Raw genomic sequence first — 26253 nt, 5'->3', positions numbered from 1 at the left:
CAGGCCCTGGGAGTCTTTTCTAGCCTGATCACCACAACTCCTGGCGTTCTAGCCACCCACCACTGTGCCAGGGAGCCTAGAGTATTACTTGCACACAATATTGACTAGCTTCCCCCCACTTGCTTCTGGGAAAGGGTCCAGTTTTATTATTAGCTGCTAGTCCTACCTTCCTTCAGACTCTCTACTCTCCTCCCCAGCCTTTCCTTCCCCTCTGCTTATAGTATTAGCAGCTGGGGGGGCAGGGGGAGTCTTTTCCACCCAGCTAGCCCTTTAGCTGTCTCTCTACTCAGTTCATTGGCACCCTCCGCTAACTCCATGCCTTTCACTCCGCTCCCCATTAATGTGCCCGGGGAGAGCTGACGAGCGGGGTATGCTGAGCCAGCTGCTGACTCAGCACCCTCGCTCCTGCCTGTGCATAACTAACCCACCCGGGCTTCGCTGGCCCCACGCCTAACGGCCCCTCCGCCCCAGTCCGGGCTGAGCCCTCCCCCTTCTGCAGCGCGTACCCTGGGGGGGGGGGGGGTGAAGAGGTGCAGAGAAGCGACGGCCAGGCCTGGCTCTACTGAGGACGATCTGCGGGGGAGGGAACAGGGAGGGGACCTAGCTTCTCCCTCCCCGCCAGGGTCCGGGGAGGAGGCTGCTCCAAACGGGGCTGCCGGCCTGCTCGCTAGGCGGGGGCGCTGTCTCTTTAAGGAGGAGGGTGCCTGGATTGGAGCGGGGGTGGCTCTTTTAGTCTCTGCGGGCCTGGGCTGCTTCCCGTGCCGGGCTCGCGGGCCAAGGGGCCCTGGTGCAGCAATGCCCTGGCTGGCGCACCTGGGCCCTCCGGCGGCTCACCGCTCGCTGGGCTCTGGGGCGCTGCTCCAAGCCACCGCACGCATCGTCTGGAGCAAGGTGGGCAGCGGCTGCAGCAGCCCCAGACAAGCAGCGGGGGCCCCGCCGTTCCTAGGCGGCCAGGTGCAGGCTGTCCCCGGCGGAGGAGAAGCTAGAGCGGCTCCGCCCAGGAGGGAGCCTCGACCCAGCCTCCGACGGGAGTGCAGCTGGCTCGTCCTGGGGGACCTGCGCCTGCAAAGCCCCCTCCGCTTCCTGACCCCAGCTGATCCCAGCCGCCGGGCCGGCTGCAGAGCTGCTCAGGCGGGTTATCTGCCCCCCCGCCGGGGCTTCGGATACAGACAGCAGGTGCAAGAGGACGCGGAGTTCAGCCATCTGCAGCCCCAGATAACTCTGCAAGCAACTGCCAGCAACTTCCCCAGCAGCAGCCGCGGCAGCTCCGGGAAGGTGGGTGAGGGTGACTCAGGCTGAGTCAGCAGCAACTTGCAAAGTGGGTTTAGTTTCGCTTCTCTGTAGTGTCAGTGTATCAGTGGCACATACCGATATCCCCCCAGGCTTCCTCCCATTCCATACAATCCACGGGTGCTTTATGAAGCTGCATCTTGCGTGGGGTCTGGAGTGGGAGGGCACTGTCCCACTGAGAGGCAAGGGAGCTGTGCCTGGCCTAACTATAAGGACCTAATCTGTGCACCAGAATTTCTCAGGTTCTACAGTGTTTCTGTCCAAAGTGGGTTAATTTTCTACATCACCCTCAAGATCTATCGAGGGAATAGAGATGCCAAGGAGTCACTACTGGGGAGATGGCCTCACCGCAGGGTACTGAGGGAGGGAAATATTCTTCTTCCATCCCATAGGAAGCTGTTTGTTTGTTCTTTGAAATCTTTCTAGTTATATTGTTGTAATAGCTAGTGCTGACTTACACATACTGGACACAGTTTTAACAGGCAGTAAAACAACTTCTTTTAAAAAAAAAAAAAATGATGTCTTGTCCGCACACACTGGCCAAAAGCATTGCTTGTTTTCAAGCTGCTTCAGTTTTTGTAGGATAGGTTTTAAGAACAGAAAGTGTTAAAATAGAGGAAATGGTTCTAGTACTTGTAATGTGTGTGTACATCATAAAATACAGGAGAAGGATTCTCGCTTTCTGCCATATGCTGACTGCACATTTTGAATTTTATAGAAGATCTCAAGTACCCAGTTTTTCCGAAGTGACAGTTAAGACACAAGAGAAAAGGGATGAAATTCAGTTGGAAAGTTTAGGTTGAATGTTCCAGCAAGCGATATCTATTAGCCTGCAGAATCGTTTCCCAAGGTATATGGTAGAGGCCCGGTCACTTGGGACACTTAAAACTACACTGGGCAGGACACTTCAAAATGTTCTGGGGTGGGGGACTAACGGTCTTTCTTATCTCTTTTATCCTCTTCCCTATTTCAGTTCAAAGACAGAGTGTGGACTCCTTAGTTATCTGCACATGTATTTTCACTGTTCAATACATGTACCTTTAAAATAAAAAAATAAAATAAAAAGGAGTGGTCTTGGTTAGGAATGCAACCTGAGTGCGTTAGAACAAAATGTGTAATGTTTTAAAATTCCACAACCTGACTGAACTATATGTGGGTGTTTGGAATTTTTTTCCTCTTTTGCTGGGGAGAGAGGAGGGGTGTTTTTAAACTTCTTTGTGCCAGAATTTCTAAATGTGAAGGTTCAGCTCCAGGTTAATTTTTATGGCCAAGTAGTCAACCATAAAAAATGCATCTCTTTGGTTTTTCAGAGATGCTTTGCATCAGCTAGTACCCATTAAGATCAGTGGGAATTCCAGAGTACAGTGCCCCTGAAAAATATGGAAGTAATGATACTGTTTTCACTAGAAATGCTGAAGAGAGCAATGCCATGAGAATTGAATGAGAACCATCACTTAGAGTTCTTGACATGAGCTGCTTTCTCTTCTGCATCAGACCACCCACTGACTGCACCATTATCCATATGTATTTTCTTTTTAGATTAAACGCTGTTGTTTGAGACCCTTTTGTGACCATACTAATTTTTTTATTCTTAATACAGTTGGATTTTGTGTTCGTTTAGGGGGAAATAGTCCTGTTGGTATTGCTAAAGAACATCATATAACTACAGATGCTCAATTCAAAGTAGTCCCTCTAATATGGTGTGTGTTTGGGTTTTTTTGGTTTGTTTTTTTTAACTAAGCCTTTTAAATATTTTTTTCATTCATTGCATTTCTGCAGGGCTGGTTCTACAAGTAAACACTGAATTTCCTTTGTCTCAGAACAATAATCTAAAAATAAAATGTCATTAATATGGATCTGCCCTCACTGAGGCCCCAGTTCATCAACCAGATGCATGACCAGGGCAAGGGGATTCAGCTCCAGGATTGTGACCAACTCTGTGCATTTGGTTGCTTTCAGTCACTGCTGAATTCTTAAACACGTTGAGCACCTTAATCTTGTGGTGGGTTGATTTCTGGCATTACAGGACTCCCTGGGTCCAAGAAAAATAGACTTTCTACAGAGATGTTATAGAATATAATTCTGTTCTCTGAGCTTTCTTTACTAAGCAAGTAGATATACAGGGCATGACCACATGGATAGTCGTCATAAACAGCTGCTAACATGGTACTGGCTAAATCTCTTGCCTCACTGCCAATACAGATTCAGAAGCTCCCTCAATGTATTTTAGCCTAGTGCCCTAGATTAGTGAGAGCAAAAATGAAAGACATGGAAGTCACTTGGGTGACAAGAACAGGCTATATCTCAGATCCTGTGATTTCATTTTGCAGAGTTGGCTTTCATATAACAAGCCTGGAGTTCCCGAAAATCCTCTCCTGATTGTATGATGACTGCCTGAGATACCCTTTAGCACGATAAATTGAAAGCATATATAATGTGGAGCTTAACTGGGCCTACTCATTGGCAGGTTGAGAGAGTCAAAAGACTGAATGGGCAAAGGAAACTGAAATATTCTCTCCTCTATCCAGGTCAAGGTTTGAGGCACATTGACTGGTGGGAAGCATCCAATGGCACTGCCTCTGCTGTAAATAAACAGGGGGCTTCAGTCTCAGTGGCTGTCAGAATGGCACCCCTACTATTAAGTAAATTGAAGAAGAGGGAACCCTTCTGTCCATCCTTTTGTCCAGTAATAAATGAAAGGTCCCAAGGTTTTTCGCTCTTGTCTTGGCCAACATTTCCTTTGGAGTTAAGACAAGATAAAGTCCAAGACTCTGTCCAATCTAGCACGGTTAGGATCAGGTTGCTTTGAAACATGCTTTTAATATGAAAATTCTATTTTAAACCTTATTCTGTTATAGAAATGCCAGAAGAAGAAATGAAATGGGTTCCGCAATGGCTGAGGCAGAAGTCTGTCAATGGCAGCCAAACCAGTGCTAGCATATAATTTTTTCAGCCAGGGAAGGATAGTGCTGTTCATTGCTACCAAGCTACAGCAATAATTCTCAGGTTCTTTCTCTGTGTTGCTGATGCACAGAACGTGATTTACAAGAGTTTAAAATGTTGGGCCTCATCCAGGGGTAAATTATTTTAGGCTGACGTCTCTCAATATGTGGTGTCCAATGAGCTTTCTATGTTACCAATCACTTGGCCTTTGGCAATACAGTGCTCTTTAAGGATCTGCACTCTGAGGCTGAGGATTGAGGTACAAAGCAAAATCACTCTGGCATGCAAACTAAGTATCCTATCCTACAAGTGATTGTGTGGGTGGAACTCTGCCTGAACTGAGTCAGTTTCAGGATCAGATTGTCTATATTTATTATTCTGTAATAGGAAAACTTGCCCTAGTGCTGGGGTCCACACAGAACTCAGTGCATCCCTTAAGCGTAGGTTAATGGCTCATGTGGACCTTGTGTGGACTCTCTTCCATGGGGTAAATTGCACCTAATACTGTGCATCTTTGTTTTGCCCCCCTATCCAAAGCACCTAAGAACAGCATGGCATAGCATTCTGTGCTTTATTTTGTTTCTCAACAAGTAGCTTGAGACAATTAACTGGAACCTGGACATTGTGTGTCATGTGAGTGTTTGTTCTAAATCATCGTTTTCTTTTTGGATAGGACACAAGTAGATCCCCTGAAAAGGAAGTCACAGATCCCAGTGATGAGGATGAGAAGAAACCCAACAAATCCCAGCAGCTGAAAAAAGTTTTTAAAGAGTACGGCGCTGTAGGAGTTTCATTCCACATTGGAATTTCATTAATGTCTTTGGGAATATTCTACCTGGCTGTTTCAAGGTGCGGGTTTTCTTGCAGATTCTCTGGCCTTGGGTAATCCTGTGTTTTAAAATAAGAAATATCAAGTAGGCAGGGATTTTTGAGGCAATACTTAACTCTGGAGACTAGTCGGGGCCCAATGTTGAGACACAACAGCAGACAGCTCTATGTGCAGAAGTCTCATGGCATCCAACTGGAGATCCATGTACGGAGCAGCTGCAGATTTAGGACCAGTCTGTATTGAGACAAGCAAGAATAAAGATGAGGTTTTGCATTTAAAATGTACCTTGCTCTGCACCTGGGGGCATGGAGGATAGGGAGTGTGTCAGTGCAGTCATCCAGAAGGCAGTTTATGTTCGTGTTCTGGGGACGTGCTGTTTGAATGAAACCCTGGCTTGAGCTGTGGAGATCCGAGAGCCACCGCCGTGTGCTGGAGCTGAAGATTGTTGTGTTTTAATTCAGTATAAATCAAATAAAAACAGAACTGTATCCAAAACAAGGTGATTACCCTCAGGGGCAGATTTCCAATTAGGCACAGTAGGCATTTGCCTAGGGGTGCCTAAAAATTAAGAGGGTTAAAAGGTTTTTTTTTTTTTTTTTATGGAAAACACAAAGGTCACCTGTAGGCAGGGGGCATGCTGAAGATGATGTCCCTGGGGATATGTAAGGTGTAAATCCGGCCCTGATTACTCTGGAGATCTACTCGGGGACTTGCATGCAAGGAAGGAGAGCAAAAGAATAATGTAGGCTGGTAGGTTCCTTGAAAGGCACCAGTTAGAATTTTGCCTATAACTGCAGAAGGATTAAAACAAATACAGGACTGGATTAAAAAAATAAACAGAAGGGGGACAACCAGGGAGGAGAGAGAGAGAAAGAGAAGTTTGTACATGGCTTTTGGTGGGATCATGTCCTATTTTTAGAAATGTATATAATTATTTACAGGAACAGAGCACATGGTGGCAGCAAAGATCCCTCATGCACTGCACAAACATAACTCCCCTGTTACAAAACAATTCATGTACCTTTACATGTAGGCACAGCAGAATTTGATCTTTTTTGTAAGTTTGACAATTAATATTGAATTTTATTTTTAAGAATTTTTTTATTTGTAACTATTTATTTTTTAATTTTCACATTTTTGTAGGAAATAAAGGGGGGAGGGTTAGGGTATCCCTGACAGTAAGGCTGCAGGGGGCTCTCTGTGTGGCTGAGAGGCCTGAGACAAGAGGGTGCAAGGAGCGGCTGTGGTCCTGGCTTGGCAGAGCAGAGACCTTTGGCCAGAGCCATGAGGAGGAGAAGGAGCCCACAGCTAGGGGGATGCCACCCAGCTGCTGAACGGGCTCCTGCTCAGAGATGACTCCTGGCCAGGGAGTGAGTCACCAGGACTGCAGAGGGTTCTCTGCATGGCTGTGAGGCCAGTGACACCAGATTCCTGTAGGTGCTAGGTGCATTTGCCAACTGTTGATGGATTTTTGTTTGTTTGTTTGTTTGTTTGTTTGTTTGAGTTCTGTGTCAGGTGAAATTGATGCTTACCACTGACTAAGGAAGTAAATCAAATCCTATTAAGCCTTATTTATGGCCAAGTGCGAGAAGTGCAGTGGGGAAAAATGGACCATTCCAATGTCATTTAGGAAATACTCCAGAATGTAGAGCCTATTCTAGACAACTGAAAATAGTTGTGGCTTCCTTGTTTGCAATGTATATGTGACTGATCGATGGCAGGAGTTGAGACAAGTCCCTCTTTCTTTCCTTTGGTCTGTTTTTACAGAAGTTGTTTAGCATTCAAACAGCCTTTTTACTTATCTATTAGCGAACTTTCAGCATTATGTATGGGTGTATTGTTGTCTTACTCTAGGTCAGATTTACTGATGGTCTGTTTCATTTTGCATGTTGGTTAAACTTTAAATCTTGTAAAGATTATTTACAAACTTGCAATTTTTTTAATTCAGAAGTTAGAATAATAGAACAGGGATGTTACCTAGAGAGGTTGTGGAATCCTTGTCATTGGAGGCTTTTAAGAACAGGTTAGACAAACACCTGTCGGGGTGGTCTAGGTGACCTCTTGAGATCCCTTCCAGCCCTACATTTTTTTTCCCTCTCTTTTTTTTTTTTTAACCATAAGGGACATATCTGACTACTGGGCTGACGCTGCAGCTATACAATTGTGAAAGCAGAGAAAAGGGGGATGAATGAGAAGGTATTTGGTTTTATAGGGACACCAACCTGGGAGGGGAAAAATATCACACTTCAGTCTGAAAAGTTGTTTCCTACTCTTGTAACAGGCATCATCTGAAGTTGTCAAAAATATCACACTGTGCATTTGACAGCACTTTGTGTTTTGTCAGTTTCTGTATGTTGTGTGGGCCTTTCACACAGCAATAGGAGAGGAGAAAAATTAAACTTGTAAAACCACAAAAATTGGTGAGGAGGTATGGGAGGGCTCAGAGACAAATGTAATACCTCAAATTACAATTTATAATTGATTAGATTTCTAGTTGATGGTGCCTCTTTAAGTCAATCACAGTTTAGTGTCTTTGTTGGAATTTTAATTTCTTAATGCATCTGTGCTTTAGGCTTTTGATTTACATAGAAAAAGGGAAATGTCAAACAGCATGGGCCTCTGGAATCTTCAGAAAGATTGCAATCTAATCTCAGTGAGAGCAGTATAAACCTAGAGTGGCTCCATTTTAGAAAACTCATCCATTGTGTTAGATCAGAATCTGGCACACTGTTTAACTGCTTTTTAAGTAATGACATAAACATTAACACTGTTCTGCTAATAACCAAGGTAGGTGTTCGGTTAGGGAACAGGAGCATCAGTACACAGATTATCCGAAGTAAACAAAAGATCTCTTTACTAATATAAGGGAACTGGTACAACTTTTTGATATGTATATATTTTTTTCTTACAATAAATTCTTTTTTCCTTTTTTCCCTCCCCAGTGGTGTGGACATGACTGCAGTTCTCCTAAAACTTGGATTCAATGAAGCATTGGTGCAATCCAAAGTGGCTGCTGGTACAAGCACATTTGTGTTGGCCTATGCTATTCACAAAGTGTTTGCTCCAGTCCGAATCAGCATTACCTTAGTTTCTGTGCCATTCCTTGTCCGATATTTCCGTAAGATTGGTTTCTTCAAACCTCCTGCCTCAAACCCATGATGAAATCTTTTTTTTTTTTTTAAAAAGTCATGTTCATATAGCTTTTAAAAGTGCCGGGCAACTGCAGTTGCCCTATTTGGACTCATGTTAATACTGATCTCATCTCACATTTTTGCTTTCAGGAAAATGTTAACCCCTTCCCTTCCCTTCCCTGTTAAAATGGTATCTGAAAACTCCTGCCCGTGATAACATAAGCACTTACCTACCAATGAGGAAACTGTTTAGAACATACATCTTAGTCTCTTTACAACTCAGCCATTTGGGCCTTACTTTTTTCTTGGTGAAACACACTTGCTACAGTGCAGCACTAGTTCATAATAGTGTATTTCAGGAACTAAACTAAGATTGAATTCCCATTTAATTATTCTCTGAAGCATACTCTGTCCTATCATGTGAATGCCTCTTTTGATACACAAACTCAGTGCTTAGTATTTATCCATTGCCCCTTTAAAATAATTTCTTGCTCTGAAAAGGCACTCTGGCCATGCTGTACTTCCATACTTCTAAGTTGTATGGATGCTGAGCATCACTTAAAAGCTCACTCTCCTGGTTGACTAGCAGCTGGCCCTACTGGAATCTTATTTATACTAGAGTGCTGTAGACTATTTGGGTGAAATCCTGATTCCCCTGAAATCAATGGAAGTTCTGTTACTGACTTCAAGGGGACCACAATTTCAGTCTGTGGGCATGATCCAAAGCCCATTGAAGTCAGTGGCAAGGCTCTCATAGGCTTCAATGTGGTGGATCAGGCCCTGTATTAGCAGACATATCTACAACTGAAAACAAGCTGTAGCAGTTTCTCAGCCCCTGCAGAAGAAGCTCATATACATTCCTGAAGTCCATATGCTATAATTCTGCAGACTGTTGAATGCACTAGCTAGTCACTTGATTCTTATATTAAACTAACATGACTTAATATGGGAGTGATCTATACTTTTAAGACTCTTTATTGCATAGCTCACATCAGATACCATTTTAAAGTGCTATTTCCTTTGATGTTTGAGTTGTCAATTTGGCTTGCTGTTCACAACTCAATATGGCATGTTTCTACAAACTGCTGCAATGTCTATAATTCATCAGGTCAAGAAATCTGCAGGTCTGAGCTACCTACTATGGAGTGCATATTAACTATTTTAATGTGAACAGAAAAAAAAAGCTTAGTTCTGATCTCTGCAGTAAATTCCAAAAACTTACCCATGTGCTACATTGCTCTTGCACTGCAGAAGTATTACCGTGAAGTCACAATAAGGGTATGTCTACACTGTGGATCGATGCTGTGGCGATTGATCCACTGGGGGTCGATTTAGCAGGTCTAGTAAAGGCCTGCTAAATCAACCACAGATTGCTCTCCCATTGACTCCGATACGCCTCCAGAATGAGAAGCATAAGGTAAGTGGATGGGAGAAACTCTACGCCCAGTGCAGTGTAGGCACTGCAGTAAGTCGACCTAAGCAACAGCAACTCCAGCTATGTTATTCACATAGCTGGAGTTGCGTAACTTAGGTCGACTTAATCCTGTAGTGTAGACTAGTGGTTTTCAAACTTTTTGTCTGGGGACCCTGTTGAAGAAAATGATTGATGCCCGCGACCCAGCAGAGCTGGGGATAAGGGGGTTGGGGTGTGGGAGGGGCTCAGGGCTGGGGCAGAGGGTTGCAGTGAGGGCTGCTGGGTGGGGCTGGGAATGAGAGGTTCAGGATGTGGGAGGGGGCTCTGGGTTGAGGATGAGGGGTTTGGGGTGCAGGAAGGGGTTCTGGATTTGGGGGGGCTCAAAGCTGGGGCAGGAGATTGGGGTGTGGGCTTACCTCAGGCGACTCTCAGTCAGCAGTGCAGCTGGGATGCAGAGGTAGGCTTCCCGCCTATCCTGGCACCACAGACCATGCTGTGCCTCAGAAGCGGCCAGCAGCAGGTCTGGCTCCTAGACAGAGGTGCGCAAGCAGCTCCGCGTGGCTCTTGCCCGCAAGCACCAACCCCCCTCCCCAGCTCCTATTGGCCAGTTTCCAGTCAATGGGATTGCGGAGCCGGTGCTCAGCGCAGGGACGGTGTGCAGAGCCCTGTGGCCCCCCTGCCTAGAAGTCGGACGTGCTGCTGGCTGGTTTGGGGGCACAACGCAGTGTCAGAATAGGTAGTCACTGGCCTGCCTTAGCTGGGCAGCATTGACGATGGGACTTGTAATGTCCCTGGGTGCTGAGCAAGGTGACCCAGAGCCTTACATGCTGCAACTCAGTACTGGGTCGCTACCTGAACTTTGAAAAACACTGGTGTCAACTTGCCCTAAGTCAGATTGACCTAAATGAGCACTTGGTAGTTTTAGGCCCAAGATTTAGAAATATATATTAATTATGAGATTAAATAGAAATATTTTCAGTAGCTTTATCTGGATTTTCCTCTGCAGTGTTGGTGAAACAAACACTGCAGCATAATGCAAGTGAAATGGACTATAAACAGACTAGTTCACCTACATCCTCCAAGCTGAGGAAAGTGCAAAGAACTAAGGATGTGTCAATGATGATTCAATTCTAACTTATTTATCCTTTTAAATAATCAGTTGAAAAATACTTCTTAAATATTTTATCACTGTGACAATGTTCCTATCCTAAAGTGGAATTTAGTATGTACATATAGCCATGCAATACAGAGTGCCCAAGACTGGGTCCAAAATAAGCTATTGTGTACACCTCAAGGGATTTTGATGACTTAAGGCTAGATTGGCAGCTTGCAAACTGCCCTGAGTAAGGGGCAGCATATAACTGCACTACCCCAGGAGCAGGGGCCATATTGTGACTAAGAGTTGCAGTGTGGTCCCTGCTTCCTCTTTGCTCCATGGGAGATGTAAGATGCTAGCCTTCTTTCTAATGTAGCTTAAATCACCTTCTGCACCTGTTCTGCTGCTCTGGCTGACTCACTGCCTGGCCAGGAGAGAGAATTAGCTGCTCCTAGGTGGCTGCATTCCCTCTTGCATTGTGACCCATGATGCAGGTAGTTTGTGCAGAGACAAAATGGGGTGCCTCACATCCCTGCAATGGTGTGTAAGCTAGTTTGTGATCAACTTATCAAGCAGAGTTTACGTTTCATTTTAGTTTAATTGCTGGAATGTTTTGAGTTTTTCATTGAAATTGCCTTCTGGTGATGCTACTGAATAATGGACTTTCTGGATAAAATTGAAATATTTTTAAAGTAACCTTTGAAGGTGGTGGTGGTGGTTGCATTATTAACTCCTCACAACAGTAACTTCCCTAGTCTCCTGTGATTTGCTAGCCGCTAAAACATTGCGGGGCCTTTTAAAAAAAAATAAATCCGTTTGACCTTGAGTAGAATGTCTAAATTTCCTTAAAGGAAACATTTTTGGTTTTATTCCCTTTCCCATAATTATTTATAATAGAGCCATTTTCTCTGATGGGCTCCCTATTGCTTTATAGAGAGTGCAATAGTACTCAAGATCAGAGAAGTCACTTTGATACTAAAGATATAGCAAGATACAAAAAATCCTACTTTTTAAAATATTCAAATTGTCATATCACTTTATTCTTTCATTTCTAAGTAAAATGTGTATTTTTCTATTATCACTATTAGAAAAACAAATAGCATTCCAGTCCTTCTATCTGTTACTTCCTGTAATGCAGTCATGATTTTATGGTTTCTGGAAACAATATTCACTTTAAAAATCACCAGCGTGCCAAGTTAATTTAATTTGTAATTAAACTGCACTTGTCCCCTTTAAGTGAGATTGAGAGACTATTTTTTTACCTCTGAATTAGACAAATCTGGTTGTAAAAACTGTCATTTGTGACCTTTGTTTAGATGAACATTTTTGCAATATATTTTAAATCAAAAATATATTTTGAATTTCTGAATCCTCCTGTGTAAGCTTAGAAATGTGAAAACAGAATTAGTTTGTGAAATAGTAGCAAAGGCCTTATAGAATTGGCAACACTGGTAGAAAATACAATAAAATATTTTTTTCCCTTCTAGTTGTTTATTTTCCAGTAAGAAATCTCTTAGGCTTGGATGTATTGCAGTTCTATAACCTAAGTCATATGTATACAATTGCAAAAATGGCAGTACTCCAAAACACCAAAGGAATGTACAGTGGCAAATTATTGCATGTGAAACAGCAGCACTTAAGTAGAGTTGCATCTTGTAAAAGTGAAGACTGACAGTCAGGTGTGGACCAGTGACTGCAGATACCCCCTGAAATTGAACACAGGGTCCAGTGTATACTGACAGCAGGATCCAATCCTGTGGTAACATGACTTTTTTTCCCAATTTTCCTATAATACTCTATTTCCATTTTGCCCATCACATGTAATTTACTCCTGGGGGAATTCTGCACCACAGCAATACAGAATTTTGCAGAAATTAGAATTGTGTGCAGAATTTCCTTTCCCCCACAGAAATTGGCTGCAGTGCTGGTAGCTACCACTGGACCTGGCAGAGCCCAGCTTGCACATGGAAGACACTGCTGGGAGGGAGGGAGGGAGACAGAGGGTTTGTGGCAGCTACTATTCCCTGGGAAGGAGACAGAAGAGTGCAGAAAACTATGCAAGCCTGGGACCCATAATCAGGCTGTTTCTCCTCTTGGCTCTGAGAGGGCAGTGGGGGGCCAAAGCTGGGCTCAGAAGGGTAAGAGGGTGGGTATGTGGGCTGGGGCAAGTATAGGCATGTCCCAGCAGTACACTTAAACAAGATCCCTGATTCATAATGAATTCCACAGGCTCCCTATGGGTTCTTCTGTATGTACGGACACATTAAAACTAGACTGTCTTGCTAACAAGGTAAGAATACACTTTTATTCCTGTCTGTGAATGCAGTCTGAGACACTTCACTGGAAACTTAACAGGAGAGATGACTGCAAGCCAAAATATTAATTTTTAATGGGTAGCAGGTTTAAAACATAAAAGGGAGTTCTTCACTCAGTGCACAGTCCACCTGTGGAACTCCTTGCCTGAGGTTGTGAAGGCTATGATTATAACAGGGTTTAAAAGAGAACTGGATAAATTCATGGCGGTTAAGTCTATTAGCCGGGATGGGTAAGGAATAGCATCCTTAGCCTGTTTGTCAGAGGGTGGAGATGGATGGCAAGAGAGAGATCACTTGATCATTACCTGTTAGGTTCACTCTCCCTCTGGGACACCTAGCATTGGCCACTGTTGGTAGACAGGATACTGGGCTGGATGGACCTTTGGTCTGACCCAGTATGGCCTCTTATGTTATTAGCCCCCTTCTAACTGTAGAAGTCATTCAGGTGCCTCAGTGCTCACCTTTACATGTGGAAGTCTTGTTTACTGTATCCACAGTAGTAGAAAAAGAAGCTCAAAGTGCTTCAGCTCACTACCTTAATTAATTCAATACAGAAACTTTAGACCAACATAATCATAGACCCTTAAACAGGCTGCTGCTAGAACCTCTTTCCACCCCAGGTTTAGGATTTTCCTTGCAGCATGACTATATGCAAAGGAAAATTAACATGAGTTTATTACCTCTAGATTAAGGATACCAAACTTTGTGAAGTTTGACATTTCAGCCCTAACCACCTTCCTTGTATTCACATTTTTAAACCCTGCCATTTTAGGCTGACACATACCCCTTTGTTGCTGTTCCCTATGCTGGTTAGGGCAGAGGTTTTAGTAACTTGTGTTTAAAACACAGGTGGGTCCTTAATCTGTGTATGGGCCTGTTTACACAAATCATTTAAATTGATGCAGACCCATGTGGACAGTTACAGTAGTATAAGGGTTACTTTAACTAGTACAAATGCTTCCATGGTAGTTATAGGAAGCTAGTTTTGTTTTAAAAGAATTCTCGTTAGCCTATTCCCACACCTCATTCTTTACCTCGAAACTGGATTTACAGCAGTTATACTAATATAATTTAGCAGATCCTTGTGCTAAACAATAAAGATTTGAAGTGATTGCTGATGACCCTCCATGAAACTGTACAGTAAAGTCATTAGGCTCTACAAAGTATACTAACATCTTTAAGATCAGACTCTTGTTTCATAAAATAGGAAGTGTCTACATTTTAATTTGATACGTTTTGCTATATTTTTCTAGTTTAAGATCATCTAATAAGTCCAGCAGTATGTGCAGTAAAGTAAACATTACCACCCTATCAAAATGTAATAAGTCTTTATTTAACAAATTTCAAGTGCCTCACCCCTCCACACAACAGCAGACCAAAGAGTACACAGAAGCAAGAGATGCACACAATTATTAGGACACATTTATGAAGAGGCACATTCATCTTTTTCCACTCGTCTTCAGATCACTGCACATTTGTGATAACCTTAGCAGCCCAATAAGTTAGAATGCAGGTAACACAAGGATTTATTATTGCACTATTTGACCATGACAGATATCCAGAACCACAACTGTCTCTTGCTATGAGGAAGTAGGAGCCAAAAATTAAGACTGATCACATTATAGGGCCTTTGGCAAGAACACAACATTTAACTTTGCCTCATCTCAATGTATATGACCCATATGCAAACTGGACTTCAAGTACGTTGGCTAATATTCTATCAACTTCTTTAAGTACACTTCTTGTCAAACTGCTCTCAATACATATATATAAAAAAACATTTTCTCCATTACAATAAGAGAGTTTAAAATGGTGAATAGCTCACACAACTGAATCATTCCCCAGTCTGTTTTAATTAGCAGGTCTTTTATTAAAGTCTCATTGCAAGCAACCTTTCCCGGCTGCATTAAAGTAGTCATGGTTACAGGGCTCTCCTTTTGCTTATAGTTCATTTGAGATTGTTTATAGCATGAAACAGACACCTTGCTAAGATGGCGTTCTGTTACTGGTAGCAGCCTCACTCTTCCGGCTGCTTGGTTGTTTTGTAGAGTTTGTGGTAATCCATGGGTGTGCAAGCACGTCTTTCAGTGGCAGCCTCTGGTATGGATTATGCTTCAGGAGCTTTACAATTAAGTCCTTAGCTCCCTCTGTTACAAAAGGAGGAAATCTGAATTCCACCTAAAAACAAGCAATAAGTTACTATTCTAGTGGTAAATATAGAACTAACATTTTCAGGTGTTAGGAATTGTTTGTAGTTGTACAGGGAGTAAAGCAGAGAATACTGGGATGTAGATGGAGCCAAAGGAAAGTTTAGAAGAGCATTATCAGTCAGCCCATACACAAGATCTGACTGATTTTTTTTTTCCCCCAGCCTCATCACATTTCAACTATACAGAAGCAAACCAGGTTACTCCTGAGAGAATTCTGCACCAAAAAAATTAAAAATTCTGTGCACAATATTTTAAAATTCTGCAAATGTTGAGAATCAAAACAACACTACATGATCACATCAGTTTCAATTATTTTGGTAATTGATTTCAAAATACCTGTGAGCAAGTATGTCTGTAACAATAGACACCATTTTCCCAGGAGTAGAGAGTTAAAGAAACCCCTATGACAACCCAATTCCTGTTTCTCTCCCCCATCCCACAGCCAGCCACCTCCCCCTGTCTGAGCCTTGCCAGGACCCGCCCCCAGCCCAGATACCCACACCTCCTCCTCACCAAATCCCAGCCCCCACACCCACCCTCTTACACCCCAGAGCCCAACTGTGGCCCCCCAGCCCAGAAACTCCCCACCCCTCAGAGCCCAGGGATCCAGCAGGAAAAACAGCCTGATGGTGGGACCCAGGCTTGTGTGGAGTTTCTTGCACACCACTGTCTCCTTCCCTCAGAGCATATGGGGAACTGCAGCTGAAGGGAACCCTCTAGCTCCCTCCCCCTCCTCCCAGCAGTGTCTTCTATGCGCAAGCTGGGCTCTGTCAGGTCCAGCAGGACTGCAGCCAATTTCTGTGGGGGAAAGGAAATTCTGCACACACATTAATTTCTGCAAAATTCTGTATTGCGCAGTGGCATAGAATTCCCCCAGGAGTAAAACCAGGAATCCCCAAAATGTGGTACATAAGCTTCATATTCCATCCATTCACTTCACAACGATTTTTAAGAAGGTGGTACGTGAACCAATTCATTGTGAGACCGTGAGTTAGAAATGTTGTTGTACTCATGATTACTAAAGCAACCTTTCATATGCGAAGCAAATAAAAGCCTTCGTACAGCCTGAAACACTGACCAAGTTACAAATTCGACACAACGCTTCAAAGAAACTAGGGTAACTAAATACCAATGGCACCTTAAATGCCAGAATTCAACTATTCAATTGCTCATCATTTCTAGTAGCTGAAATGGAAAAAGGATAAGAGAAGCCTCGGGAGGAGAAAAATGGGAATTACTATAGGGAAAAGAGAGGGGAAGTCCCAGCGTGGGAGAAGAAAGAGAATCAAAGGGCAGAAAGTAGTGGTCCTAAAGGTAACTATTTTCCATCAGAGGGAGGATGAATGTAGCAACAGTGTATTAACAAAAAGTTACAGATAACTGAATGTTATTTACTACACTGATTTTTATGCACAACTCCCACTGACAGTAAAAATTTTGCTGTGGCTTGTACGTTAATTTACACTGGGTTACAGCCCATATTAAGAGAAGAATCCAACCTTCTCTAAAGGCTGATTTAGATAAAATCAGGGTAATTCCTGATGGATCACAGCTGCTAGGCTGCTCTTTGATTAGCCATGGGAAACCACAGGAAATCGAGGCCCCATTTTCCTTCCTTTAAGTAGTTGAGAAAACAACATTTCAGTTTTATCACCCCATATCTATTTAATATCACTGAATAGGTGACTTAGGAGGAAGAAGTGAAAATGACCCAATACTTGCCTTTGAAATACTTCTGTAAGTTTCCTGGTATGTCTCTGCCTCAAAAGGAGGTTTCCCTACTAGAAATTCATAGCACAGAACCCCCAGGCTCCAGAGATCCACCTTTTCATCATGTGTTCTCCCTTCAATCATTTCAGGAGGCAAGTAGTCAAGTGTACCACAAAGAGTTGTCCTCCTAAAACACATACAAATGGTTTCATACAGAAACTGTAGTTTGGGCTTTATGCAGCAGTATTCTCCATTTCTAAGAATCACTCAGTTACTTTGCTAGTACCAGCTTCCACCCAGAAATTCTAGTTTCTCGTATGAACTTGATAGTTAAGTATAGAAGTCGAATATTAACTTTTAGACACCATCTTGAGGGCAACATCTGTACTGATAACTTGGTGTGTTCAGTTACACAAGGAAGTGCATAAGTACACATAGTAGTTGATGCTCCCTTTACTCCAAAGAGCTCACTTCAAGTGTCACACATTGGACAATGACAGAGGGGGCAGGTCTATACTCTTGAACAGTGGTTCTCAACCAGGAGCCCCCTGGGGGGGCCGCAGGGGGGCCACCAAGTAAGGCCCATGTTAAGACTTGCTGGGGCTCAGGGCTAGTGTTCCATCTAATTTAATTTCCACCCATGTGCGAAATGAATTTTGTTACATGCACCAATATGGAGGTGATGTGTGACACATCACCTCCATATTGGTGCACATAAAATTCATGAGTCGGGGTGGGGCCAAGGGGTTCAGACTGTTGGAGGGGGCTCAGGGCTGGGGCAGAGGGTTGGAGTGCGAATGGGGTGAGGATTCCGGCTGGGAGTGTGGGCTTTGGGGAGGGGATAGGCACCTGTACCCCAGCCGCGGCAGGTCCAAGACAGGCTGGATTGGGGCGCCTGTCCCCAAGCAACAGCAGGTTTAGGACTGGGCTGGGGTGCCGGTCCCCCAGCCGCAGCAAGTCTGGGGCTGGGCTGCTGTGCTGCGGCGGGTCTGGGGCTTGGGGAGCGGCATCTCTCCCCGCCACAGCCCTGAGCGTCTGTGCAGTGCTTAATAGGCAGCTGCGCAGCTTAGAGGGAACTTAGCTCAGGGCAGAAAGCCAAAGCCCCACCGCATGGAACTGAAGCCAGGGGCCATGAGTCTCGCCACCCGAAGCTGAAGCCTGAGCAATGTAGCTTTGCAGGTGGCCCCTGTGGCATGGGGCCCCAGACAATTGAACTATCTACTACCCCCTAACACCGGCCGTGTCTTTTATATGCAGAAAACAAGTTATTGTGGCACAGGTGGGCAGTGGGATTTGTACAGAATGTTGAAGGAACTCAGAAAGAAAAAGATTGAGAATCCCTGCTCTTGAGAATTAACGACGGAAACCCTTCTGTTCTCCCCAGAGGCATGCAAGGCTCCAAATACACTAAAACAGTGCTTTCTTGCTACACTCTGCACCAACACATCGAAGGGGATTGGGATGAAGGTAGGACAGACCTGTAATAAACTGGGCAAACCAATCAGTTTTGGGGTTCTCATGACACAGTGTGCATATTTCTAGGCAAGCTGCAGTTGTGTGATTCAGTCTCTGTGCATCAGCCTTCCTCAATTAGTGCTGTGACAGTGGTGTATGTTCTTTAATACATACTAAGATTTTATTTAGAGCCATGAAACTTTGTGCTGCATCAAGAGATGATAGGGTATGTAGTGTCTGAGTTCTTACCTAGATGACGGAGCATGCACAGACCATCCAAAGTCAGCAATCTTCAGCTCTCCGTTTGAACCAAGCAGCAAGTTTTCTGGCTTGATGTCTCTATGAATCACTCTCTTTGAATGACAGTATGATAGAGCATCTGCCAATTCTGTCATATACTGTAAAGTGATCCCATGAGACAGTATATGTTAAAGACATAGTAACCTCCTTAGCTTAACTGTTAGAGAACTTGGTGTCTAGACACCCATTGTGAAATTGGCAGTGTTGTCAGTTTCAGCCCAATAAGGTCTATCTTAACACTTTATAAGTTATTTCACCCTTTTAAGCCCCTTTGACTATTTAGTGCTGTGCTCTACAGCAGTGGTTCTCAACTAGGGGTCCAGGGCCCACTGGAGGGGGACAAGCAGGTTTCAGGGGATCCGCCAAGCAGGGCTGGCATTAGACTTGCTGTGGCCCAGGGCAAAAAGCCGAAGCCCCACCACATGGGGCTGAAGCCTGGGGTTCCAAGCCCTGCCACCCAGGGCTGAAGCTGAAGCCAGAGCAACTTAGCTTCCCAGGGTCCCCGTGGCGACGGGCCCCAAGCAACTGCCCTGCTTGCTGCCCCCTATTGCTTGCCCTGCCTTTTATATGCAGGGAAACAGTTGTTGTGGCACAGGTGGGTCCTAGAGTTTTTATAGCAGGTTGGGGGCTCAAAGAAAAAGGTTGAGAACCCCTACTCTACAGCACCTTCCCCTCCTCTATACTTACTTGAGACGTCTAGGACCTTAAAGTGGCAGCCAACAGCGAACGGTCATGATGCACATAGTAACTAACTTTCTAGACTATTCCTAAATATCTAGTTTCAAAACTAAAAAGATTAAAAAAATATCAGTTCTGCTCTTAGTTACCAAATGCATTGATTTCAGTGGAGATGCACTCATGTGCCTAATGTCAGATTTTGATCTAAAGGTCTAACTTTATGCTTCAAATATTAACTGCATTTGCAAAAGGTTGGTGGATGAAAAAAAAACCTCTAGAGACACTTACAGTAGCAGTTCTCTGCTCATCAAACTTGGTTAGCTTCTGCAACTCTTTGTAGACTTCTCCTCGAGGTGCATATTCTAGAATTAGGTAGACTCTTGTGGCATCATGGAAGTAGCCATATAGCCTGAGAATATTGGGATGCCTGCAAAAAAAAAAAAAGTGAATATTTTTCTACCAGAAAACACCTCTGCACAGACAAACAAAATACTGATTTTCATTTTTTTGGGGGTCATCGAGATAGATGTTATGTAGTTACTAGCACCTAGTTTGAGTTTCATGCATTGGAGGAGCTAGACTGCTAGCTAACATTTTATGGAGTTATCACTCCCTAAAATTTATACCAGTGACAAAGCACATATCAACTTTAGTATAGAAAGGTGATTTTGATTGATTTTATTTTGAAGACACTTTTTTTTAAGTCTGCTAGCCATTGCATTCAAGAAATTTCTTCAGTGTAGTTCTGTAGCATTTCACCTCAGAGTGCTTCTGTTTGGCAAGCCTACTGTATAACTTAGGTTTCAGAGTAGCAGCTGTGTTAGTCTGTATCCACAAAAAGAACAGGAGTACTTGTGGCACCTTAGAGACTAATAAATTTATTTGAGCATAAGCTTTCATGGGCTACAGCCCACTTCACTGGATGCATACAGTGGAAAATACAGCAGGACAATTTCATACGTCAATCTTAGTGCCTTTAGGCTAGTAAGTAAAGTTCTGGAGCTGCTACAGCTTAGAGTGCATATTTTTAACTTCCTTTCCTTTTTCCTCAATTGAGCAAAGATTGTTTAAGCTCCCCTCCGCCCCCCTTCTTTATACAACTTTTCAGAGACACCTTGTTTGTGCACCTCACTTCTCTAGACAGCCTTCCCAACCATGCTACCAAGATCAAAGTCTATGTTGGTAGAACTTTATCACTCGGGAGCGTGAATAAGCCACCCCTATGAGCAACAAGTTATACCGACTTAAGCGCCAGTGTGGATACTGCTAGGCTGACAGGAGAGCTTCTCCTGCTGACATAGCTACCGCTTCTTGTGGAGGCTGGAATAATTAAGTCAATGGAAGAGCTCTCTCCCGTCAGCTTAGAGCGTCAGCACTAGCAACACTACCCTGGCCCACTGTAAGCTCTGTGGTGTAGCCCTAGACTCAGGGATATTAAATATTTCCCCCCACTCCAGAACGTAGAAGACTAGAAAGTTTAAGGAACATTTAAAGGAATTGTACAGACTTGTGCCATCTAAAACGAGTGGGAGAAATCCCCTTATATAATATTTGACCGGGGGGGGGAGGGGGGTTAATAAGGCCAATTCCTTTAATTGTTTCCTACTGTGTGGCATAAAGGTCAGGATAAAATATAGAGACATGCAATTGACTTGCTGTTTTGAGAGGTTGCTGTGGCAAAGCATAAAAACCTGCCCTGTAGATTCATATTGCAAGCTCCGCACATGTGATAGTCTGTAAATGATCAACCTTAGTTAGATATCAAGAAAATGCTTGGCACCGTACAAAAACTAGAGAGCCTACCCTAATATCATACAAGTGACACAGGAGACTGGTTTGCCCAGGCCATCCTGAAAGAGTAACTTTCACAAGATATTCCTACCCTCCTCCTTTAATTGAGGGTCAAGAGATACAATGGAGTCCAACTGTCTCTCCTGTTCTCTGGAAGCATATCTAAAAAAAGTAGTTTTAGATCAATTTTACCTAAGATGAGACTGTATTTCTACTTCTCTCCGCAGCTGATGTTCTACTCCTGCTTTTTCCAGCTGTGTTTTAAACAACACCTTCAGCGCCAGGATAAATTTACTTTGCTTTTCACGAGCCAGATACACATTTCCAAACTTTCCTTTTCCCAGAGGACGGCCAATTTCGAAGTCGTCAAGACACCACTGCCTTCTATGAGAAAGTTAAACAGTTTTAAGTTGCTAGAAGCCACACCAGGGACTAGAATTTCTTGATACATTGGGATAACGTCCCAGAATAACTCCACTGAAGTCAAATGAGTTACTCCACATTTATACCAAATTAACTGGCCCCAAGTATTCCCCCCTTCTAGGGCCAGTCACCCAAGAAATGAAAACCTATCTTTGGGAAAAGGAATGCAACATGTAAGGGTCAGTTCTCTTTTCATACTTCTGGATCCAAATCTTCAGTTGTGCAGGGAATTTTGCACATGGCCAGGTTGAATGTGCCAAGGTAAAAGCATGCCTGGACACAAATGTCCAATTTGTGCACACAAATCAAGGTGTGCACAGATCAGTGGTTTGGATATATCAGAGTGCATGCACCTAATTTAGTGCGCATACTCTTGTGAGCTGAGCCATAACAACTCTGTCTTGCACATGCTATTAATACATTTTCCTCCTATGTTCATGTATATGTGCAGAAGATTTGAGAGTCTGGAAAGAGGCATTTGTCATTTAGTTTCAAAATATAAAATTTTGTCCAGCTTCATGGGAAAAACAAAAAACATTAAGTTGAGGTTTTCCATACAAGAAAAAAAATCTTCACTCAGAATAGCTTCTTAAATGAAAAGCATATAGTTCTCTTTTGGCTAAAGAGTATGCAGATTTTTCTTTTTTAAACAAGCTATGAAAGCCTTTGCTCTTGAAGGTTATCAGGTCATGAAACAGATTAAAGATTTCCTAGAACTTCATGAAAGTATCTCATATTCATAGCTCCAAAATATTTTGTGGTATTTACAAATGCAGAGACAGCATTTCTGATAATAAACAGGCTCAAAACCAATAGTTGTGGTTAAGTCACAAAATACTTTGCATCCAAATTGCTACATTATTTAGTCCTAAATACAAAGAGACCCTGGCCCCAACAGACATCAATGGCAGCATACCCATGGACTTACTTTTTAGTTTCTTCATTTTTCTGGACAGATGTCCCTTCTGCTTCAAGGCTTTTTGCTGCACATAAAGAGAATTGAACACTTCATAACTATAGTTCATAAACACCACTGTCTGCTTCCAAAATGATTTTTCTCAACCTAGTTCCCAAGTTTTGCATACAAGTCAGGCTCGGACTCCATGGACAGCCTGAACCTATTTAGTTTCTCCTATTGCAACCATTACCATGGTATCTGAGCATCAGTGACCACTATCTTAGTCTCATATGAATAAGCTACTAATCTGGCCTATGAAAGAGCAAGCAGCATCACACTAGCTAGTAAATCACAACTACAAGGGATTTTTTTAATACAGGAAAACTCTCTGTACAAGTCTGAACTACCCTTCTAACTTGTCTTCCCATTAGTAAAGCATTCTCTTGTGGATTGTACGGTATTTTGGGCAGGGACTGTCTTTTTGTTCTATGCTTGCACAGCACCTTACCCAGCCGAGTCCTGGTCCATAATTAGGACTCATAGGTGCTATGATAATAAAAATAATAGAAAAGAATTATGGTTCAAGGTGAAACTAGACAAATCTCTTATGCATGCAGCAAGAATACATGCCAATTTAGTTAATATGCTGAAGTTGACTGCATATTATTGAAAATGAAACATTTATTTACAGTTATATTTACCAGATAGTGAAGCCTGTGGAGGTTCCTCATTGTTTTTACTTGGAGCCTGAGGCCTAGAATTTGGTTGAACTAGAAAAGTTGGTCGAGGCTGTTGCATCAGCTGGTTTTGAGACTGTTTCTGGTTTGACAGCACAGATTTTTGAGCCTGTGACTGTACAGGAACTCGCTGAGCCAAATTTGAAGGACACAAAATACGCTGTGCTTGGACTCCACCTCCAGGTATCCGATTCTGAGGATGCTGCTGATGCACAGGGAGCCGTTTTGGACCATCCCCAATGGTGGGTAGAGTCTAAAAAACCCAACACATTTAATTACAGTAGAGGCAAGTACAACATACTAGAAGTTCTGCTTTTCCTGTAGTTTATTCCTTGGGCCTGTCCATTTATTATTACAGGCAGGCAAGTGTTTTTTCCTACCTGTGTATGAGCTAATTAGCTCCATTACACTCAATTAATATACCCATTAAGAGTTAAAAAAAAGTAAATCAGACAGAAAGGAGGATATCATAAAATCATAGAAATGTCAAGACTGATAGGAATGTTGATAGTCCCCTGCACCAAGGCAGGACTAAGGCCTGGTCTACACTAGAGTTAGGTCGACATAAGGCAGCTCATGTCAACCTAACTCTGTAAGCATCTACACTAAAAGGTAGTTTCCACTGATGTAAGTTGCCCAATACATCGACTTAATAACTCCACCTCCATGAGAGGTGTAGCGCTTAGATCGATGAAGTTAGGTCGACGCAGTGTCCGTGTAGACACAGCGTTACTTACATCGCCGAGGGGCCCGGCTGTCAGTGTGCCATAATGCGCATGCAGTTAAGTCGGTGGAAAGCACTCCCGGTGAGGACGTGCACTGCGGACAGGACTATAATGTGGACATGAAACACTGCTTTAATTACTGCAGTGGCTGTACATTGATTTAACTTGAGTCGACTTAATTTCATACTGTAGACATGCCCTAGGTATTATCTAGACCACCCTGACAGGAATTCTTGTTCTTAAAAACCCGACAGAGAATCCACAACCGCCCTAAGCAATTTGTTCCAGTGTTTAACTACCCTTACAGTTAGGAAGGGTTTTTCTAATATCTAACCTAAATCTCCCCTGCTTCAATTTAAGCCCATTACTTCTTGTCCTGTCCTCAGGGGATAAAGAGAACAATTTATCACCCTCCTCATTCTAACTACCTTTTACACACTTGAAGGCTTAGATCTGCTTCTCTTCTCTAGAGGAAACAGTCCAATTTTTTCAATTCTTTCCTCACAGGTCTATTTTCTATACCTTTAACCATTTTTGTTGCTCTCCACTGGACTTTCTCCGATTTGTCCACATCTTTCCCAAAGTATGATGCCCAGAACTGAACACAATACTCCAGCTGAGGCCTTATCAATGCTAAATGGAAGAATTACTTCTTGTGTCTTGCTTGCAACATTCCTAAGAATACATCCCAGCATGATGATCACAGTCTTAGATATTTAAAGACCCATATCACAAGAAATGGCTGCCACCCCACAAGAAAACATTTTAACACTAACACCATGCAGAAGCAGTCTGTAGAAGTTGTATTCCAGGTGGCTAAGTCTCCACAGCAGTGAGCTACTGAGAGTAGCTTGGAGAATATTCCCTGTGTCTTTACGAAAAAAAGCAGAACCTATTTGATGAAGAGTCAGAGATAATTATCACAGATAATTTGTGGAGTGAACAAATAGAGGCTTACAGTCCTCGTATGATCAAGCCAAGTAAAATGCATTTGCCTAGTAAGTGTGCAAGACCACTTTACCTTGACACTGTGACCAGGGAGCCCATTGTGGTTCTCTTTACTATTTTTCTCCATATTGCCTAAATAGAGAACATTTAATTGCAAAGCTGTCTCATGCAGGGACATTAACTAGAAATATCTTCCATACAGAGCACCCTTCTCCTCATCACCCCTTGCACGTCCTCCTCATACCCCCAACCCTCACACTCTGCTTTCTTCATCCACACCCTATATCAACCCACACCCCGCTGCAGTTTTCATACCTTCAATGCCCCTCCCCAATGAAACCCCCACACCACCCACAGATGTAGTCTTCCCACTCCCACATCTGGTCCTGCACAATCTCCTCCCACTACCGTCAGTCAGGATCGTAATGGTTCCTACTGGCCCGAAAAATCCGAGTCTCGGAACCCGGTATCCTTTACAGTCTCCCCCAGTACAATCCCCTGGCACTGTAAGCGACACACATCATACCCCTCAAACCCAGCTCCCCCTGCAACCCTCTCCCCATTACAACGCTTCACCTCCAGCTCCATGCGGCTCCCGCTCACAAACGCAACTGCACAGGTCTCCTACTTCCCCGCCGGCTGCGCCCCGCACCCCCATGAAGCCCCTGCCTGCTGCACCTCCCCCGCACGCGCTCCCCACCGGCTCCTGAGGGAGCCCGCCCACGCGCTCCCCACCCGTGAAGCCGCCCCGCTACAACTCCCCACGCCCCGTTCCCACCAGCCTCTCCATTCCCTACTCCGCGCCTCACGCCCCCGCGCCCTCCTCAGCCCCGAGGCGGCCCCCTTCCCAGATCCCCCACAGCCCCGTGCTCCCCTCACCGTCGCCACCGCCCCGCTGGCCCCGACCGCCCGAGCTGTTTGAATTCAAACCGCCCTCCTGGGCTACCCTTTAAACCGCCGCCGCTCTCCATTAGCCCCTCCCGAGCCCCGCCTCTGCCCCCCGAGCCTCACCCGCGCCCCCAGTGTTGCCGGGACACAAAACGCGGCGACCCGCTGCACCCCACTTCCAGCACCCAGCGATGCCGCCGCGGCACGGATGAGGCGTGTGACCGCCAGTCACTCACCTGCGGGGGGGGGGGGGGGGGGGGGTCTGGACTCTCACAGCCTGTAACTGGTACACGTCTCCCCCCCCGCACCGTACTAGGGGCAAGCGATACCTTACAACAGATAATTAAACGATCTGCCGGTGATGATTTGATTTCTTTTCAGGCGCCCGCCCGCGGAGGCCCAGGATTGGCCTCTCGAGGCCACGTGACAAGGAATGCAGCCAGTTACTATAATCTGCTGAGTTTTTTAAAAT

The 26253-nt window shown here is 44.0% G+C and overlaps 2 protein-coding genes across 4 annotated transcripts; one reads left to right on the top strand and one right to left on the bottom strand.

The window, feature by feature from the left end:
• Positions 1-595: 595 nt before the first annotated feature.
• Positions 596-12189, top strand: FAM210B (family with sequence similarity 210 member B). The gene is made up of 3 exons (XM_048820718.2): positions 596-1275; positions 4907-5082; positions 8005-12189. The coding sequence occupies exons 1-3, from the start codon at positions 796-798 to the stop codon at positions 8219-8221; spliced, it is 873 nt and encodes a 290-aa protein (XP_048676675.2). The 5' UTR covers positions 596-795; the 3' UTR covers positions 8222-12189.
• Positions 12190-14329: 2140 nt separating this feature from the next.
• AURKA (aurora kinase A) lies at positions 14330-26209 on the bottom strand. 3 transcript variants are annotated; one of them, XM_048820716.2, is made up of 9 exons: positions 25905-26209; positions 24967-25025; positions 23185-23473; positions 22514-22568; positions 21355-21546; positions 19660-19798; positions 18643-18791; positions 16951-17125; positions 14330-15196 (listed from the first exon to the last, which is right to left on the bottom strand). In XM_048820716.2, the coding sequence occupies exons 2-9, from the start codon at positions 25018-25020 to the stop codon at positions 15005-15007; spliced, it is 1245 nt and encodes a 414-aa protein (XP_048676673.1). In that variant the 5' UTR covers positions 25021-25025; positions 25905-26209; the 3' UTR covers positions 14330-15004. The 3 variants fall into 3 exon arrangements, with proteins under 3 accessions (XP_048676673.1, XP_048676672.1, XP_048676674.1); XM_048820715.2 differs by lacking the exon at positions 25905-26209 and adding an exon at positions 25773-25862; XM_048820717.1 differs by lacking the exon at positions 25905-26209 and adding an exon at positions 25470-25543.
• Between the last annotated feature and the right edge of the window lie 44 nt (positions 26210-26253).

Source organism: Caretta caretta, chromosome 13 (genome assembly GCF_965140235.1).
Source record: "Caretta caretta isolate rCarCar2 chromosome 13, rCarCar1.hap1, whole genome shotgun sequence".
NCBI classification, from domain to species: domain Eukaryota; kingdom Metazoa; phylum Chordata; order Testudines; family Cheloniidae; genus Caretta; species Caretta caretta.
This window is presented reverse-complemented; position numbering and strand designations above follow the sequence as displayed.

Bases quoted from the DNA above. Each gene is read 5' to 3' on its own strand.
- FAM210B (XM_048820718.2), top strand. From the start codon at position 796: ATGCCCTGGCTGGCGCACCTGGGCCCTCCGGCGGCTCACCGCTCGCTG. The intron at 1,276-4,906 runs GTGGGTGAGGGT...CTTTTTGGATAG, and splicing joins GCCGCGGCAGCTCCGGGAAG to GACACAAGTAGATCCCCTGA. The intron at 5,083-8,004 runs GTGCGGGTTTTC...TTCCCTCCCCAG, and splicing joins TTCTACCTGGCTGTTTCAAG to TGGTGTGGACATGACTGCAG.
- AURKA (XM_048820716.2), bottom strand. From the start codon at position 25,020: ATGGAGAAAAATAGTAAAGAGAACCACAATGGGCTCCCTGGTCACAGT. The intron at 19,799-21,354 runs GTAAAATTGATC...TTTTTTTTGCAG, and splicing joins GAAATACAGTCTCATCTTAG to GCATCCCAATATTCTCAGGC. The intron at 17,126-18,642 runs GTAAGAACTCAG...TATGTGTTTTAG, and splicing joins GTGCATGCTCCGTCATCTAG to GAGGACAACTCTTTGTGGTA.